This window comes from Amia ocellicauda, chromosome 15 (genome assembly GCF_036373705.1).
Source record: "Amia ocellicauda isolate fAmiCal2 chromosome 15, fAmiCal2.hap1, whole genome shotgun sequence".
Taxonomy (NCBI): Eukaryota; Metazoa; Chordata; class Actinopteri; order Amiiformes; family Amiidae; genus Amia; species Amia ocellicauda.
Window position 1 is genome coordinate 9,530,723 of NC_089864.1, and position 18,454 is coordinate 9,549,176.

An 18,454-nucleotide genomic window follows, 5' to 3' on the forward strand; every position below is an offset into this window, starting at 1 on the left:
CTTTTGTATCCAGAGTAGATGTGTCAAAACCCTGGCCTTTGGGTTACAGTCCTTTGTTTGTTTTCTGATGCGGCATATATACTGGCAGTATTCGTACAGAACTGCTTTCCATTTCAACATTTAAGTATTTATTTGTGAATAATATTAGAGGAGATTCAAAACACAGGATTTGCCTCTCAGACTGCAACGATGTGAGTTTCCTTCCTTTCTCTCTCTCACTCTCTCATTATTGGATGTCACTTCATGGCTTAATTAATCGTTGTCAGTGCAGCCTATGGGAAAGTTGAACCTGCTGGAGGGTTTAAAAGGACCCATTTCCAATCATGTGGGGAAATAACTAATTTAGTTAAAATACAGGTGTCAGCTGCAAAAGTATACAGGAATGGAATCTTTTTTCACAATCATGGGGCGGCAAAATGTCATGAATTCCACATGACCCAGTTCTTGACTCTGAAAGTAGGGCAATATATGCAGCTCGAGCAAGATGATGACAGTCTGAGACAAGTCAAGGGAACATGGGAATATTGACAGCCAGACGTTTACAAAATATAGTAGTATAGTATTCTTTCAATAGTATTGCCTTTTGTGTACAGAACCTACCCCAGTGCAGAGACGTTATGCCTTTGATAATTTGATTTCCTTTAAGACAGATTATTTTTTCGACATCCTCTGCTATTTTTTGTTTTTGTAAACTACTGCCTTGTGCACTCCAGTCTCCCCCCAAATATTAGTTTAATGAGCTAGATCCTTTATTGCTTTAGGTTGCTTGAAATTGTATTAAGAGGGAGAAAAACACCTATCTGGATGCACAGCTCAGAAATGAAAATGTAAAAGTAATGAGGGGATTTTGTTGCCAAAGAAAAGCCTTTTGTTTCTATTCCGACTCTCCAGTGCAGCCCTTTCTGTGGCTAGTTATGAGATCAGAAGGGAAATCTCACAGATCATATTTAAAAGGCATTGCTTTTTGTTGCAGTGTTAATACTTTTGCCCCTGTATGAATGTCTTTTTCATGACAGTGTGAAGAAAATGCAAACCTCCAGGAGTCTGCTCGCTACCTCAAGCTGCCATTTTCAAAAGGAAATCTCCCAGGAAACAATCAGGCTGTGAAAACCACTAAGGAGTCGTTCTGGATCACATCGTTTCTCTGCTCTTCTAAACTCACACAAAATGGTAAAACAATCATAATTGTCTTAAAGCACTTTATACTGTGATGACTTGGAATTGTATTGTGCTTATATGGGGATAGCTATGGACACATTATAGTAAACTTCAGAACAATGTCTATGACATGTTTTTAATCCTATCAGCCTTCCATATTTCCCAGTGTTAACCTCAAGTGTTGGGATACTTACCAATTAATTAAGGAGCGTTTATGATGCCGAAAAAACTCGGCTGGAGAGAAAGGTGGGCCCCAGCGATTGAGGCTTCAAGTAAAACTCAATTTAAATGCGCTCTTAAACTGAGAAAACATATAAAGCTTTAGGAAAGTATAATATGTATTTGATATTGTAGTGCAGCCATGTGTAACGTCACATAATTTCCTTTTCATTTAATTACTTTTTGCTTGTGTGTGGTGGGGGGGGGAATAATCCCCAAAGAGCAGGAAGAGACATGATCTCAAAGTACAAGATAATTTCATTGAAGGGGTTCTTCCCATTATAAACCAGGAGAGTGAGACCAGAGTGGCCCGGAGCACAAAAGAAGAGATAAGATCTTGTAATTCAGGATCCTATTTATTACGTTTATATTCCTCTCTAGGCTGTACGGCTGCATGGTGTTGTTTTTTCTTTCTCCATCGTGAAGAATCATTCAGGGGACTGTGTTGCTCTGCGCTGTTGTTTATTGCAGATAAACACAACACATTACTCGCTGTTTTCATTAAGGTGACATGACTGCAGAAACCCCAATGACCATCACTATAAATGTGGCAACGACTGTGAAACCATCCTAGACATTTATTACATAGGTGTATATTGTTAACTGTGATCTACTGCCTGTTCGTGCACAACAGAGACGTTTTTTATCCCCCTAGAATGAAAACATTCTCTATTCAATTGAACCAAGCCTGACTGTTTACAGCTCCTAAATCGAACACAGAGTTCTGTAATAGTTCACTTATCTAGTTGAATTAAAATCAGCATTTCACTTCAATATTTAGTTTTTTTTTTTTTTTTACACATTGCAGTCAAGTCACGACATGCTAATTAACTGACGTCCAAACATCTCATTGGTTTCTGTGTCTCCTATTCTTCAAATAATGCGGAATATAGATGGTGAAGAAAGTCTTGCATGTTCACACCATTTTGTAGACCCGGTAAGCTTTGATATACAAGACAGTGAAACATTTTCCAAGCTATGTGATTCAGATTTGTGTGACTTGTTTTTGGTTTCAAAAACCACCCAGAAGACAGAAGAAAATGCTTAGCTGTCATTTTTTAACACATACATTAAACTTAATGCATGTTTGTGAGTTTTATTTTTAGTTGCCTGTAATTGTTGAGGCAGTCTATAATTTTTCCTAACCGTACTTATAAGGTGAGCTGTAGGCATCACTGAGGGGGAGAAGGAATCTACGGCTATTTTTTATTTTAGTGCTGTTTAAAATGACTACTCTGACTGAAATACTATGCAAAGGCAATTTAATTCTGTTTTGGAATGACTTCATATTTTTATTTAACTTTTTGTTTGCTCAAGTTCTCATTGTTGAACTTTGCTGTTTTCTTTAATAAGAACTGTAATGTTTTTGGAGAACTACATGAAACATCCACACCTTTTTATAAGATGAGAGAACACGTATATTTACAGACAGTATTGCTATTTTAATGCTCCAGACATTTGATGGTATTTTTTCACGTCCTCAAATACATTTCAAAATGAAGGACGTTAATTTGTAATGTGACTGAACTGATGCCTTGATGGCAACTTTTTCTGCATGTGCGTGTGATAAACCTGTCTCTTGATCTCTCTCATGTAGGTGACATGCTTGATCTCCTTAAGTGGAGAGCTCACCCTGACAGGATAACTGACAGCCTGTCCAAATTAAAGGAGATTGATGGCTCAGAAATTGTGAAGGTAAAGGCAAGGAAGAGGCATAGAAATGTGTGCATTTATATTTGTATATTGTGACATACTGTATACTGCCTTTTTGTCCTTCTAAATTATTTTATTTTTATGTTACAGTTTTTACAAGATACACTGGATACTCTATTTGGAATTTTAGATGAAAATTCTCAGAGATACGGGTTGAAGGTTTTTGATTCCTTAGTAAGTGATTTTTCTTTCTTTTGTCCAGTGTGATTTGTGGGAATGGGTTTCATTCTTAGCAGTGTGATTATTCTATACATCTTCTCTAGCAGAATTGTCTTACAGCAGGTCTTCCAGTAGCTTTTTCAGATAAATACAGAAATGATTCACAGCATGGGGTAATGGGTCTCTTTTTCTTTGTTTTGGGGGTGAATTTGCAATCAATATCCAAAGGAAATGGTTTATCTGACAGATCTTTTCCTAAGACTGAGCTGTGCCTTTACAGGCCAGATCTCTGCATCATTGTGTGCGAATTGGTGCTTTTGTTAAACATACAAAACCAAAGAAAGCTTAAAAAAGAACACTTAACCAGTTCATGATTTTATTTTCTCACAGGTTCACATTATAAATTTGCTGCAGGACAGCAAATTCCAGCATTTTAAACCAGTCATGGATACCTATATTGAGAGTCACTTTGCAGGCGCTCTGTCGTACAGGTATGGTGATCTCCCAGTTTAATGTCTTCTGCATTGCAACAATGTCATTTGTCACATCTATTGCAATTATAAATTAAGGAATTATATTTATATTTTATTGTTGTTGTGTGCTATATATTTTTTTTTCCAGCTTTGCAGATTGACCTCATAAAACATTTTCAAGCTTGAAAAATATATCTCCACTCAGGGGGCCTGCTCTTTCACACTGTATGTCAAATCAGCACAGTTTACAAGTCCAGGTCTCATCTTTCATTCTTCATCCTTTATGATTATATTTTGCTTCTTTTCAGCGGGTCTATTTAATATAAAACGCCCTGTATTGTCAGTGCTTTGAAACACAATTCAATGACAACAAACAACACAAAGAACACAGTGGGGATACTGTCTGCTTCTGTTTGTTGCTGCCCTTCGCTGTATGGATGTACTTGTTATCTGCTATTGTACATGGGAGATAAAAACACTAACTCAGTGAAACAGGTTTACTCTTGTGTAGGAGTTAATTACTCCACAAACCCAGTTTTCAGTTCTTTCTTTTTCTGTTTGTATCCTTTGTCTGCTGTTCCGGGGCAATAGCGGGGAGCCTGTGATCACAGAGTGGTGACAGTTGAATGCATGGTATTCATAGCCATGAAAGAAATGAACTGTGAATTTGTCACCTGTGACAAAGCCCCTGCCAGTTAGTGGAGTGAGATTATGAAGATGATGCATCTCACTTGCAGGCAGATCACGGACTAGCCTTCCAAATAAGCACAAGCTTTCACACCGTCTCCTTCCCCGGGAATTCGTACTTCCTGCCCGGCCCGCTGTGCCGTGTGTTCGGCTGTTAACCTTCAATCGGCAGATGCTCTAGTTTCAGTGAAATGTCGTTCGAATATATAAATCTGCACCTATGATCACATGATTCCCCCCATGAAGTTCCCATCTTGCAAATAAATGTAGGCTAGATCATATTTTTAAACTCCACGGGACATTGTCCAAAACCTGTCGTATATATATCGATATAGTAAGTAATGTAGTGCGTGTCCTTCTGCCGATGAACATGCTTTGTGGACACTGACATGGACGTTCAATCTCAATCAGTCCGACAAACAAGCACAGGACCATTAAGTACGGACAGCCGCTTTCTCACAAGATTCATAGCTAAGTGTCACCCTCGTTGAGGCACTGCCTCCCGATAAGCATTACTAAAAAGAAGCGTTTCCATCTTCAGATGGGAACACGCACGGTAGGCAAATTCTTTAGGACGAGGTAAAGCTATACCATGTTCAGCTACCTCATGTTTCCATTCTTGGCCCAAACAGTACGCAGCATCCTTCACAACAGGCCCAAAATCTGCCAAGGTTACTGGATATTTTTAATGAATGCGCACATCTATTTTGGGAAAGGAACAAGAGAGGAAAGATCTAAGACAAATCATGCTGCATTGACAATATGACTGTGTATTTTGCCCCCTTAATAAATGTCCCGGACCAAACTGCACTAGATATCTTTAACTGTATATTATACTAGATATATTATTGATATATTGCAGTTGTTCACAGAAATCCTATCTTGATCTAAAGTCTCCTGCTGTAATTGATCTCGTCCTGTATTCTTCAGGGACCTTATTAAGGTACTGAAGTGGTATGTTGACAGAATAATCGAAGCTGAACATCAGGAACACATTCAACAGGTGCTCAAGGTAAGAAAACGCACACAGAGGGTTAATAACGCAGACGATTGAGGCGTGGTGATGCCGTTGCATTTGAAATACTCTTCTCCAGCTTGTCGTAGTGTTTGTAGAGCTTCAAGCGCCTCCATTCATGTTTCTCTTCAGTTTCTAATCACATTTTAGTAATATGCAAATTAGTAGCTGATGGCATTCTGCATTTCCATTCTTTATTGTTTTAATTTGAATATTCATCGGTGGAAACATGGTGATAATTTACAAAAAAAGTGGTTTGTGTAAAATAGCTTTGAAATCTCCAAATCCTGAATTTTGTGTGGTTTTTCACATTCACCCATATGTTGTTGTGTTTTTCTTTAGGCCACAGAATACATCTTTAAATATATTATTCAGTCTCGTCGCCTGTTTTCCCTGGCCACCGGAGGCCAGAACGAAGAGGAATTTCGATGCTGCGTTCATGAGCTTTTCATGTCCATCCGATTCTTCCTTTCTCAAGAAAGCAAAGTGGCTAGTCCCATTACCCAAACTCAGGTGGGTTTGTTTTAGGATTTAAACTGTATTTAGATCAAATGTGCTTTCATTACATAATTCCATTTATGCAGAATACAAGGTGTGCTGAGAGGATAGGAAGACGTGTGCTCATCTCTCACAACCATACTGATGCACTCTGAGAAAAGCCGGAAGCACCAGTAGTTCAGACCAAAAACAAGTTCCTTATTTTCTGATAAAGATAACTATAGCTTTCGCATTTTCCTTTACAGTTGTAAGTTTGTTTTTTCTTTCATTTTGAAGACAATAGCCTATTAGACATCCCCAAGGATATTATTTTTAGACGGAGGCTCATGGCCCTCGTCCAGATATGAAGTGGTAGTAAGTTAGTCCACTGCACCAAAGTGATATTTTCAAAGGTTTCGTCTTTTGCTGCATTAACCCCTGAAAGACCCCAGTATCCTGTTGGCAATCCCCTCTAAAACCCTTTCCTTAATAGTCTTTGTTTGGCCAAGTCAATCCTGTAAGGCTCAGAGTTTCTGATTTAAAGCTTTCCGAGCCACAGCTGTGTTACACGGCTCACAGAAGCTCCTCTAAAGCCACAGTGTGCAACTTGACATTGCCAAATGTATTTCACATGCAGTGTGTTGTAGTGTAGATATGCCCCGATTTTCAAACTGTTCTGCACTGGATGTAGAGGCTTAAAATGGTTCAGATATATTTTTTTAGCAATATTGCAGATGATGCACATGACTTTGTGTTCCGCCAGCAGCTGCCGCTTCCTGCTACTTCAGAAATTACATATGCCGAGCAACTTAATCTTGAAGAAAATAATTGTAGTATGAGTGAAGAAAGCCAGAGGGAGGCCATTTGTGCGTTAGTGAAGTGAAGTAAATTGACCAAATATATTCTATAGGTTATACATTTAGACAGCGTTTCACTATTACTACAGACAGCAGTTGGCAATTTCCACACCTCATTAGAAAGGCAAATGTAAACTCCATCGGTACTGATCGTTAGCTCTTCGCCAGTGAAAACCCGCTAATGATGCCGATTTCCTCTTCTATAAGGGTAACACTCTTATTCCACTAAGTATTTGGGCCAAATTAACCAATTAACTTGACATATATAACATGCTGAGTCATAAACCACCGGTATTACCAGGTTTTCATCATTACAGATTAAATGATAATCTTAGCATCCAAATAATCCCAAAATACAGTATGATAATGGGGACATTTGTTTTCATAATTGGTATAGTGACCAATTCAGATAACTGATAAGATACTGTACAGATATAGAAGAAAATAAAGAGTTTAAAAACGCATGACCTGGTGGGAGGACGTCACTGAGGGCGTTGAGACGTTAGTGCAGCTCATTAATACGCCAAAATAATTAACGTATGGTTCTGCAGACTGCCGAGAAATCATTCTGTACAGCTGTGAGTCAAGATACTGTATGTTAACAAAAAAACGTTCCTACTTTTCATTAGATATTGCAACAAATGCAGGTATTTACCATTTCCCTGATAAGGACAGTGTATGGATTTCTTTTTTTCTTGCTGTTCACTCTGAGAGTCTTAGTGCTGCCTACATGCAGTGATGGAATTGCATCATTTTGTGCCTCCGCTAGAATTCAGCAGTGTCCAGTTGTGAGGATGTTACGGATGCAGTGACTAAACTCTGTAAGACTGTGATTTCTGAAGCGGGATCGGCGGCGCAACGTTAATCCCATCACAGCCGAAAGCTGCTCTCTTCTCTGGCGTGTTGTAGATTAGAAAGACTTTGTCAACCACCTGTAAACACACTGCAATCTGACTGCCATGCAAATGAATTGTGCTCTGAGATTTAACCCAGTTTTTGACTTTGCCGCCGCCTGGGTGTAATTCCACAGAATGCGAGGTGTGTGCTCTTGTTTCGGTCTCCAGAAACAAAGGAAGTGCTACCGAATAAAATTTGCTTGCAGTCTTGGGGGGGATTATGAAAAATTAAATAAAACAAGGATTAGGACTGTAAAGTGCTTTCCTGTGGATAGTACAAAGGAATATCAATATCGTAATCTGTTATTATTTGCTAAATTAAATTATGTACAGTATAATAAATTACAGTACATATCAACCCTTTTTTGTTATTGTTGTAACTGTTTTTGTCTGTATTAAATGTGTGAAAGCACTCTGTGACAGCTTGCTGTGAAGGGCACTATACCAAAGACTGAGTGGATTATTTTCAGTTCACGTTTTGTTGTCCTTCTGCTGTTCCCTTGTTTTACAGGCAGTTTTCTTGAAGACCTTCCCAGCGGTCTACTGCGAGCTACTGAAGATCTTCAACGTTCGGGAAGTGGCGAACTTTGTCAGAGAAACCCTGGGCAGTCTGCCAGTGATCGCACATGCCGATTGCCCCCTGGAAGCTGTTAAACTGCAGTGCATTGCAAAAACAGTGGAGAGCCAGCTGTATACCAACCCCGGTATGGAGCCCAAAGTGATTATTAGACAATAAGCAAAATCAATCTCTTTATGGGTACCAGTGGAGAGCGGCTCTTTGTCGGTCTTGCTGAATGTGCGCAATGTATGAAGTGCATGTGGCGTGCAAACAGCTAAACATTCACACTTTAACATGGTCTCATGGTTTAACATGGTGAATATATGTACTGCTTGCACAGAAATAGTCCGCTTTGGTGGAGAGATTTTTGTCATTATTTTTTTATGAAAAGTGCATGATAAGCTGCTTCTTGATACACTTGGTTATGCTTAGACAGCATAACAAATGTGAACAAAATGTTATCCAGTCCTCTAGTGAATCATCATCGAACTAACGAATAATAAAATAATTTGTAATCAGGCTGTTAAAGTGTTAAATTTAAAATTAACGTTGGAGCAATTAGCATTTTATGTGGTCAATTTATTTGGCATTCCCTGAGAAAAGTAATTAGAATTAAAATGACTGATGGCCTAAATTTTAATTATACAATTTTTTTATATCTTTGCTCATTAATTTTATCACTAACTTTAGCAGACAGATGTGTATAAAATGTATTAAAGGCTTCAGGCTTAAAATGTCCAACATGGCGCGCTCTCCCAGTTCCATGTAGTCGGTGAGAAGAGAAATAGTTCCTGGAAAGACCGAAAGAGAAGCTGTTTTGAACACTAAAGCACTTTCAATTTGAAGAAGTTGCCTGATGTTATATTTAGAGTTTATTTACATAAATGAGTAACACCGCATTATGTAGTGGTTTAACGATCGACAGTTTGCAAGGTAATTGGAAAGGTATATATTATAGAAACCAGGCAGATTTAACAGATTTACAAGCAAGATGCTTATGTCCTGGTTTTAATGACCAAGTTGACAATAACGATCACGGCGTAATGTTACAGTTACACTGAACGGAACACATGCAGCCTGTTAATTGGCAAGTGTTGGTATGTAGGTCGCTATAAATTACTTACTGATAAGCTGATGGTGGGCAAAGCAGGCCAATCGGCACCAATCAGGTTTCTAGTGATTGTCCACTGACAACTACCAGTGTTCAATATGTCAGAAACTCCTTGGAATGTCACCCGGATAGGATTATAGTTCCTAAGGTAATGTTTCTGAGGAGACGATCAATGGTTATTGTTTAGAAATCGTTCACGGGCATCTTCGTCTAGACACTATGTCAGAATAATTTCTGTGTTGCTTATGTTTTCTTCATCGAATAATAGCTGCAGATGGATAATTATGAAACAGGATGTGTATTAGTTATCATTGTCATGTTTGCAAGCACGGAGTCTAGTAGAGTTGTCTACAACGATGTGAGGAATTCGCAAATTAGATGTGAAGAGCGTGGTGTGCAGTGATATTAGCTAAGTACACATGGTCTTATTTTACTTGACAGTCGCTCTCTGCGCAGAAGCTGTGGATGATTATTCCCCAGACAGGCACACGTGATTGAATTGTTAGTCACTCCGTATCAGTGGGGAATCCCAGCTGGGTAATGGTAATGAAGGCAATACTTTATTCACGTTATTGAAAGGGCTTTTAGAGAGGGAAGGAGCAGGGCACTCTTCAAAGGGGATTTGTGTGAATGGCCTCGCAGACGAGGAAGTAGCCAAGGGTGCTGAGATTACCTCCGCGGCTCCGGCGCTTTAATGAATCCCAGTGATCCCAGGATCACCGTGTGTTTGAAGTAACCGCCCGTGCTTGGGTAGGTGGAAGTAGGGTTTCCTGGACCAGGAGCTGTTGGATTGACAGACTCTGACAGGTGTTGCTTGGTCTTTGGAGTAAGATACCTAATACAATTGTAACATCCGATCGCATGATTGATGCCTTGTACTTCTCTGTATTTTTGCACTTTGTTTGCACTTATGTTGTAAGTCGCCCTGGATAAGGGCGTCTGCCAAGAAATAAAAAAATAATGATTATTACACACCCTGGAGGCACTCCGACTCTTGCCTCTTCTGTCTAAGATGGAAAACCGTTAAGAGAGCACCTTTCTCTTCGGGGTCGCTGGGTTCCTGCTAGCCAGCTCTTGAATTAAATTGCATTAAAATACTCTCCCCTCTCAGAGAACAGATAACAACATTTTTAAGTATTTATTGCATTCTAGCCTTTTCCTGTCAAGCTGAAAATCCCTCTGTGTAGCCTATACATCTCCCCTTACCTTTCTCATGGTGCTACCAACACCTCACTCTGCTCTTGTCAGATGTTTAATCCCTATAAAAAATTAACCGTATGTAAATGGTAAAATCAGGACCCCTGAATTATGGATTGGCACAGCATATGTTGTATCCATGGCAGGTGCCAAAACCTCTTACGAGGGTGTTTCCCTTATTAATTTTGCTTGTATAAAACGATCGATATATAAATAAGACTCAATTTTTTGTGTACATGACCCACCTCATCTGCCCATATACTTTCTGCTTTTTTTCTTTGGCACATATGTGTAGATAGTGTGCTATCATTGTTACTCACCGTGGTCGATTTCTACTGCAGATTCCCGCTGCATCCTTCTGCCAGTGGTTTTGCACCATCTACAGATGCATCTGCAGGAGCAAAAGGATCTGGTGATGTGCGCGCGCATACTGAGCAGTATGTTCTCTCTCATCAGGAAAGACGGCACAACAGTGAGTCCAGCTTTATCTTTGTGGCTCTGGATTTGTGTGGGGAAAAATAGGACAGTCCGCTTTATGTAGTCTATACAATGCAATGTTTTGTTGTTGTTGTTATGAAGTCAATAAGCAATATAGATAAATGAATATGTTGAAAACCTATTACAGAACACGCATAACCCTTTCCACAAGTATGGGCTTGGTTTTACTTTAGTAGTCATAATTGGGTTACAGTAACAACTTCTAGCAGTTTGTACAGGATTTAGGTTTTAAAACTGCATCGATAATTCAAAAATATCTCTCACAGTTCTTTCGCACTTGTCCTGGAAGATTAAACCGTCACACTGGAGAAGACCTTCCCTTCTCATGTCTTTATTCTCAGGCTTTGTAAAGCTTTTGAGTAGCAGTTCTCTTAGTAGTTCCTACCTAGTAAATATCAGCTAAAGGAAAAATATTCAGCAGTCTCTGAAACATGTTGTGAAGGAAGAGAGAGAGAGAGAGAGAGAGAGAGAGAGAGAGATGAATGAGAAACAGCCTAGAATATAAACTGCCACTAAGTAGAACATCCGTAAACTGCAGGTCGACATGACAAAATGTTGTGCTTTTCGAGCAATCTGTCTTGCGATGGCAATTAATTAAGGAGAAACGACTTTTTAAAAGGTTGTACCTTTTTATTGGGTTTGAGAATGACTGAACAATAGGAAAGAGAGAAGCCCGAAGTGACCTTCTTTTGTATATTTAACCTTAAACGCTGGGAGACAAATGATCAGTGTGAAAAGGATGTCATCGACTCACTAGCCCATACATAGCAAATAGTCGCTTCTGACATTTTAAACTAAGACTGTCTGAAAACAAAGTGACAGCCGAAATACAGCACTGCCTCCTCGGCGGTTTATACATAATCACGCTGCTCAAGTGTATTCCCACTGTCAGAATAAATATGTAAAAGCAGAGCGTGTATTTAGGAGGCTTTCCATCTAGTTCAACTCAAAAGCCATATACGATCTCAGCTGCCTTGATGTTCCCTTTCTTTGGCGGCCAGGAGGTGTCAATTTCCGAAGAGGTGGATTTGATTGTGGAGAGCCTGTTGGGCGTGTTGCTGAGAACCATATTAGAGATCACCAACCGACCACAGCCAGCTGGAACGGCCCTGCGCCTGCAGTTCCAGGACGTCACGGTGAGGGTTAAGGTTTTAGGGATGCTCGGGGTGTGGTAAGAATCGTGAAGCCCTATACAGGCCCTACAGACAATAATAAACCAGAACTTCTAAATCACTTTAGCGCATAGATTGGATAGGATGCTTGGATCACTTAGTTATTAATGGACACCAAACAAGCACGATTGGTCGAATGGCCTCCTCTTGGTTGTACACTTTCTTATGTTCTTATGTTATTATCCATATAAAAGAGCAGAGATGCTGGTTGCGATCTTTGCTCGGTGCAGGAGCAGCTGTGGATGCGCATTTAGCTCCCGCAGCCTTGCTGGAGGGTTTAATCCAGTACTCAATTAAATCCCCAACACACACTGACCGGAGCACCACAAACACAATATTTTTATTTTACCTCCCATCACACCAAACTGTTACATTTGTAGGTTAAATACGTCTAAACGATCGCTGCACGACTCGCATCCTGGTCCAATTTCTCTAATACATTTAAACTCTGTCCTTGGGAAATGCGTTGCCTAGGAACCAAATGAGCAATTGCATGATCTTTTTATTTTTATTTTGCCGTTTTGTTTGAGAATTACAAAGTGTTGCTCAAATGCTGACAGAATGTCCCTTGCTCTTAATTAGGGGGAATTTGTGGCTTGTTTGCTGGCTCTTCTCAGACAGATGACAGATAAACACTACCAACAGCTCCTGGAAAGCTTTTCCAACAAAGACGACCTGAGGGTAAGTTGCTGACTACCAGAGACATGCATTTTCGTCTGATTGACACCCTATTATTGCCTGTTTTTGGACAGCGTTCTGTGAAGTATAAATACACTACAAAGAGAACTGAGAGCTTTTAATCGAATAGTTGCATTTATTTCCTCATAATCATGGGAGGCGCATGCATGTATAACAGCCAATGCCGAACTCAGGGTCACCAATGCATACAAATCACGACAGACCCATAATTACAGCATAAAGTACAATTATGCTGTAACATGTACTTATGTTCATTCTAAGCAATGGTTTCTGAAACGTTCCTGCTGCACAAACGGGTAACTTCATAAACCATAGAGAGAAGCTGCATCAAGTGTGAAAGTAAAATAAGCAGTAAATCATTTTTACTCATTCTCTTGTCGGGGAAATTAGCACTTTTACAGAAAATGTAGATGGAGGCAATAGATGCAACATAAAAGATGATACAGGAAAGGTTGATTGTTCACCAGTGGAAAGCTGACGATAGTAATTTATCATGCACTACAAATGTCAGCTCATGTTTTAGTTTCAAGTTCGAAATATCACATTTTCCCAAAGGGGCTGCAGAAGTCAAAGACTACCAAAATGTATGGCAGTTAGGATGTATGAGTGATTTCCTAGACAATGGATCGCTAACTCGTTAGTTTGCTAGAGAAACTGTGGCAGAATTGCGCTCTTATGGGTAGGAGCTAATTGTCACCGAGCAGAACATTTGAGAGAAAAGCGTATGTGGTCGATCATAACAAGCATTGACTGTAGTAAGGAGACTGTGGTAATGTCTTTTAGTGTGATGCATCGTGTGTGCATCCGTTGAAGAGCTTTCATCAGCTGCAAGGTACGAAGTTGTTTTGGCACTACATAAGAGCGGCAGTTTCCAATGTAATCCTCGGTACAGCAGTCATCACTAAAGAGCTTTATACACTATATTAAGATCATTTGCATTATCATATGCAAGCCAGCAATGTGTTCTTGCATCTTGAAACTGCAATCTCTGTCTGAGACAAATTTTATACACCAGAATTCACTCTTAAGAAAGTGAAAGCAGAGTACACAATTTAATATCTCCCTGTTCAATTTAACGGCACAGAGCTGTTGTGTGAAATTAAATTGAAACAGCACACAGCCATTACATGAAAGTAAAACTCACCACAGGCAAGAATTAGCTTCCAAAATGTGTACTGGGATTTCCTTCATATCACATTGAGTCTTTAATTCCCTGCAGTTGTTAAAATAAGTCTTAAAAGCTCAACTGTTTATATTACAATGAAAATCAGTGAAGGGTTGTGTAATTAATTTAGTTTTAGTTTTATACAAACATGTATTTTGTGTAACATTATTTGTTACACAAAATATGGCAGATTGCTATTGTACGCAAAGGGTTAACCTTTTGTGGCAGCCTTGGATCCACAGTTATTGCCATTTATTCCTGAAAAGCTCAGAAAAAATGTGCAGCCTCTGAACTTTAAACCTAATCAGCAGAAAGCACTGTAAGGCAAATTGTTATGAAGCCAGAAATAATTGGCTTAAGTTATGAAAAAACAACAGGTCTGCTATCCATTACAGTGACAGTTTTTGTCCGGTATTGTTTCTCCAGACAATGCGGGATTGCGGATTGCTTTGTTTCATGGCTTCAGCGTAATACAATTAAGAGCGATAATTTACTTGGTGAAAGGGGTTTGTTGACTGTGCTTTTAAAAAATAAATCTGAGCATCTCAATTGTTTTGGCTGTTAATAACTGTGTGCAGATTTTCTCCATGTCAGCTCAGTGAGAATCATTTGCTTTGCTGCACACCAACTGGAGCACATTTTAATATATATATGACCTCTTTCAGCGTGGAACGGAGCAATTGAACCAGCCTTGAGTATTTTGAATTGTTAATGCGTGCGGAGATCCCTCTGTGTCTTTCTTTGTGTCATCCCTTACCTTTCTGTTTTTGTAGTTCTGTGAGGTATGAGCAATTAGTTAACAAAATCAAAACACAGTAGACACCGTTATTTATTCATTCACAACTGCTCACTGATGTGTTGACAACATGACAGTGCTGAGAGCTCAACATGAAAGTAAAAGAAATTGAATAGTTTTGATTCAAACTCAGTCATACACATGCAAAGAAAAATATTACTCTGTACTGCCCGAGCTTGGGAATTCACTCACTTTTCCTGTGCTTTTTCTTTCATTTCTGTTTCAGGATTTCCTCTTGCAGATCTTTACGGTGTTTCGGATTCTCATCAGACCAGAGATGTTCCCAAAAGACTGGACTGTCATGCGGTTGGTCACCAACAAGTAAGACTAACTTGAAGTATTACATTAATTCTCTGAAGTTTAGTAACCCAGATATCGAGGGGCTTTGACTGTCCCAAGTGTGTTTATTTTTTGCCGTCTGCTGCAAAAAGAAAGATGAACAGAGTCTGTAACTGATAAGAGAAAACTACACTAACAGACAATTTTAAATAATTGGAAAATTAACAGACTTGTGTTTTCTTGCATTTAAAGTGTAATCATCACTACGGTGCTGTACCTGTCAGATGCTCTGCGCAAGAACTTCCTGAATGATCATTTTGACTACAAGGTAGGTGTTTACTACACTATTTGTTTTCTCTGTTGATCAGGAAGCAGTTATTCAGGTTTATGTCATGTCTTGGCTCTGGAACAAAGTGCCTGACTTTCTAAGATCTCTAGCCAGGACTTTCACTGTGCCCCCTACTGCAGCTCTTACAGTAGGGTTATGGTTAGGGGATAATTGCCTATATAATTATAACTACAGTATAATGTGATATCGTTCCCACACTACGTGGCAGTACCAACAGCAAGTTAGTTTTTGTTAAAGATCATTTACACTTGACTATGAAATTCTGCACAACTTAAAGAATTCTGCTGCTGTAATACATACTGTGTGTTTTCACATTTTATCTTGTCACAACCTTATCGGACCAATGAAACTGCAGATGTTTGCGTGCCTTTTATGGCGCTCTTCTTGATAAAGCAAACCCCCGCGTAAACCTTTGTTTTTCTCTCAGGTGTGGGATTCCTATTTTTACCTCTCTGTAATATTTATAAACCAACCCTGCCTCCAGCTGGAAACCTTCTCACCATCCAAAAAGAAAAAGGTTTTAGAAAAGTAAGTGTCCTTATCCCGGATAAGCATTTAAGCACGTCTTCAAATTGACCCTTGCTTTGCTTTTTAACACGCTTCCTTCTCGATCATCAGGTATGGCGACATGAGAGTCATGATGGGATGTGAGATCTTTAGCATGTGGCAAAATCTCGGTAAGAAAACTGGCACATTTTCCTGTATAAATCATGATATAAGGATCATTATGGATCTCAGCCTTTTATTTTATGTTGGCCTTTGTTAACATCTCCGTGGGTCAGCGTATGTCTTTCCTTCCTTCATTTTTTCATGATCCAGAAAATCAAATCCTCCATCTCCCCTCATTACCCTGCAGCTGACACGGCTGCGGGTAGCGTAGCAACTGAATGATTCAGGCAGCGTGGTTTGGGCCCGCTTAATGAGCAGGACATAATGACACGACTGTGCACAAGCAGTCTTTGTGCTGACGTAGAGGCTGAGCAACAACATCTCGCTGAGCTCTGAGCTCTGTGCAACATGTTCCCTTCCAGGGAGAATCCCAAATAGAGATTTTATTTTTGGTTAAACTGTCCTGTCTGCTTAGATCCCAACACTGCTTATTATGTCACTGGTGTTGTGGCAACTGTGCCTCGGGTCTCTGTGTTGTCTTGGCACTGGCTTGCTCTGAAGTGACTCTTGTGTAACAGTGCAAAAGAATACACGGTGTTCCAGGATGTCACTTCCCCTTTAAGAGCAGAATTAAGGATTGGAGAAGGAGTCTGGGGCTGTGGGTGTATATATCTCTGAATGTATATACCTAGGATGCTGGGAAATAAAATGACCGCTTTTATAAAGGGCTTCCTCCAGTGTAAGGGGCGGCCCGGTGATTTGGCACGCTTGCTCGATGAGCTCGCCTGGGGCTTCTGAAACGGAAAGGTGAAGACCTGCCGACCTTAGCCTGGGGCTGAGATGTGTCAGCTACACTTTGCAAAGCCCTGTGGGATTCGATGAGGAAAATGTGTATATATGTATAGTTAATAACGTATTCATAAAAGATTTAACTCCATCCACACCAAGCTGATGTTGTGTGTTTGTATTCGCATGCTGCTCTGCTGTGTCTTAAAGATGCCTCTCTATCCAGGGGAGCACAAGCTGAATTTCATCCCTGCCATGATCGGGCCCTTCCTGGAAGTGACGCTCGTCCCGCAGCCCGACCTGCGCAACGTCATGATCCCCATTTTCCACGACATGATGGACTGGGAGCAGCGCAGGAGTGGCAGCTTCAAACAGGTGCTCAGATCCCTCTCTGTCCGAAATCCCTCTCTGTGTGGGGAAACGCATTGTTCTGTGATCGATTATTCTTGTCTTTCTGCTCGGTGCTAAATTAAAGTGTTTAATAGAGAGAGACAGAGACGGAAAGCCGTGATTGAGGAATGAGAAACTCGAAAGAGGAAGTCCTGTGCAAGTCGGTCTGTTGCGTTGGCTTGTGAAGAAATAGTCAAGCAAGACAAAAAAGGGAAATGCATGTGTCTGATTTTTAAACCTAGATTTCCTTCAGGATTCTGCTTCAGATCCCTTTGCCTGAGGTGTTGTATGACTCTTCTCCTCTCTCAGTAAGAGAAGAAGGTCTATGTGGACTTTTTGAGGGCAAACTCTGACTTTCTGTGTTTTTGATGTTTTCTTGGATTGATTTTGTCCCTCTGGTGGCATAAGAGGGTAACTTGTCAGACTTTGTACAATTTAAGCAGCATCGGCTCCGATACAGGGAGTGTGTGACTAGCCTCTGAAAAGGGTCCGCTTATGCCGCAGTCTGCAAAACAACAGTGAAATCACTGACAGACATCAGAAACCAGGCTTGCGTTGAGCCCTGAAGGAGCTCGATGCTTCTGGCTCATGTAAAGCATGCAAAACCCGGCACTTACAGCCTCGATCAGGATGGGCGATTTATTCCAGTTGTACTGCAGTAGCTAAGAGGATATGATATATTTCCTTGTATCTTTGTTTTATTAGTTTCTTATTCAAGATGATTAACATAGTGTTTTCAATTAAGTTACCATGCTTGTGACGTATATCATTGTTTGTCTTTGGTTTCTGAATCTGAGAGAGTACTATGTACTACTTCGTCGTACTCTTCGGTGTATTGCTGGTCGTAGTGACAGACACAGACGTTTTCGAACAGTAGCTTCACAGGACAGTACGTATTGCTCATCGATGTATTCAGTGTTTAGATTGGCTTCGAAATTGAACACCCAATGCCTCTAAAAGATGCTGGAGGAATGGCACCCGACTGCCTTAGAGAGTTGGCTTAACCCCACTTTCATTAAGGCTTTGTAACTGCCCCCAAACACTGAGGAAAACTGCTGTTAAGCTTCCAACACCACACTGTGTTTCTTCATCGAATTCTGGTTGTGTATGATAGTGTAATTAGGGTGAAGAAAGTTGGCAGCAAATGTTTCACACTGTGCAGCGGTCGGCTCCCTAATCGGGTGCCTTCC

At 40.1% G+C, this 18,454-nt stretch overlaps 1 protein-coding gene across 6 annotated transcripts in view; it reads left to right on the forward strand.

Annotated features, from left to right (window-relative positions):
* LOC136771338 (dedicator of cytokinesis protein 4) overlaps window positions 1-18,454 on the forward strand; it is a 96,858-nt gene that overhangs the window by 60,164 nt on the left and 18,240 nt on the right. For all 6 annotated transcript variants that reach the window (XM_066723571.1, XM_066723575.1, XM_066723572.1 and 3 more), the window contains exons 17-31: window positions 1,017-1,170; window positions 2,975-3,072; window positions 3,181-3,264; window positions 3,640-3,740; window positions 5,340-5,421; window positions 5,767-5,937; window positions 8,166-8,358; window positions 10,863-10,993; window positions 12,021-12,155; window positions 12,774-12,872; window positions 15,078-15,172; window positions 15,383-15,458; window positions 15,907-16,007; window positions 16,098-16,156; window positions 17,101-17,249. In XM_066723571.1, the coding sequence (XP_066579668.1) occupies window positions 1,017-1,170; window positions 2,975-3,072; window positions 3,181-3,264; window positions 3,640-3,740; window positions 5,340-5,421; window positions 5,767-5,937; window positions 8,166-8,358; window positions 10,863-10,993; window positions 12,021-12,155; window positions 12,774-12,872; window positions 15,078-15,172; window positions 15,383-15,458; window positions 15,907-16,007; window positions 16,098-16,156; window positions 17,101-17,249 (1,728 nt within the window). The remainder of the gene's footprint in view (window positions 1-1,016; window positions 1,171-2,974; window positions 3,073-3,180; window positions 3,265-3,639; window positions 3,741-5,339; window positions 5,422-5,766; window positions 5,938-8,165; window positions 8,359-10,862; window positions 10,994-12,020; window positions 12,156-12,773; window positions 12,873-15,077; window positions 15,173-15,382; window positions 15,459-15,906; window positions 16,008-16,097; window positions 16,157-17,100; window positions 17,250-18,454) is intronic.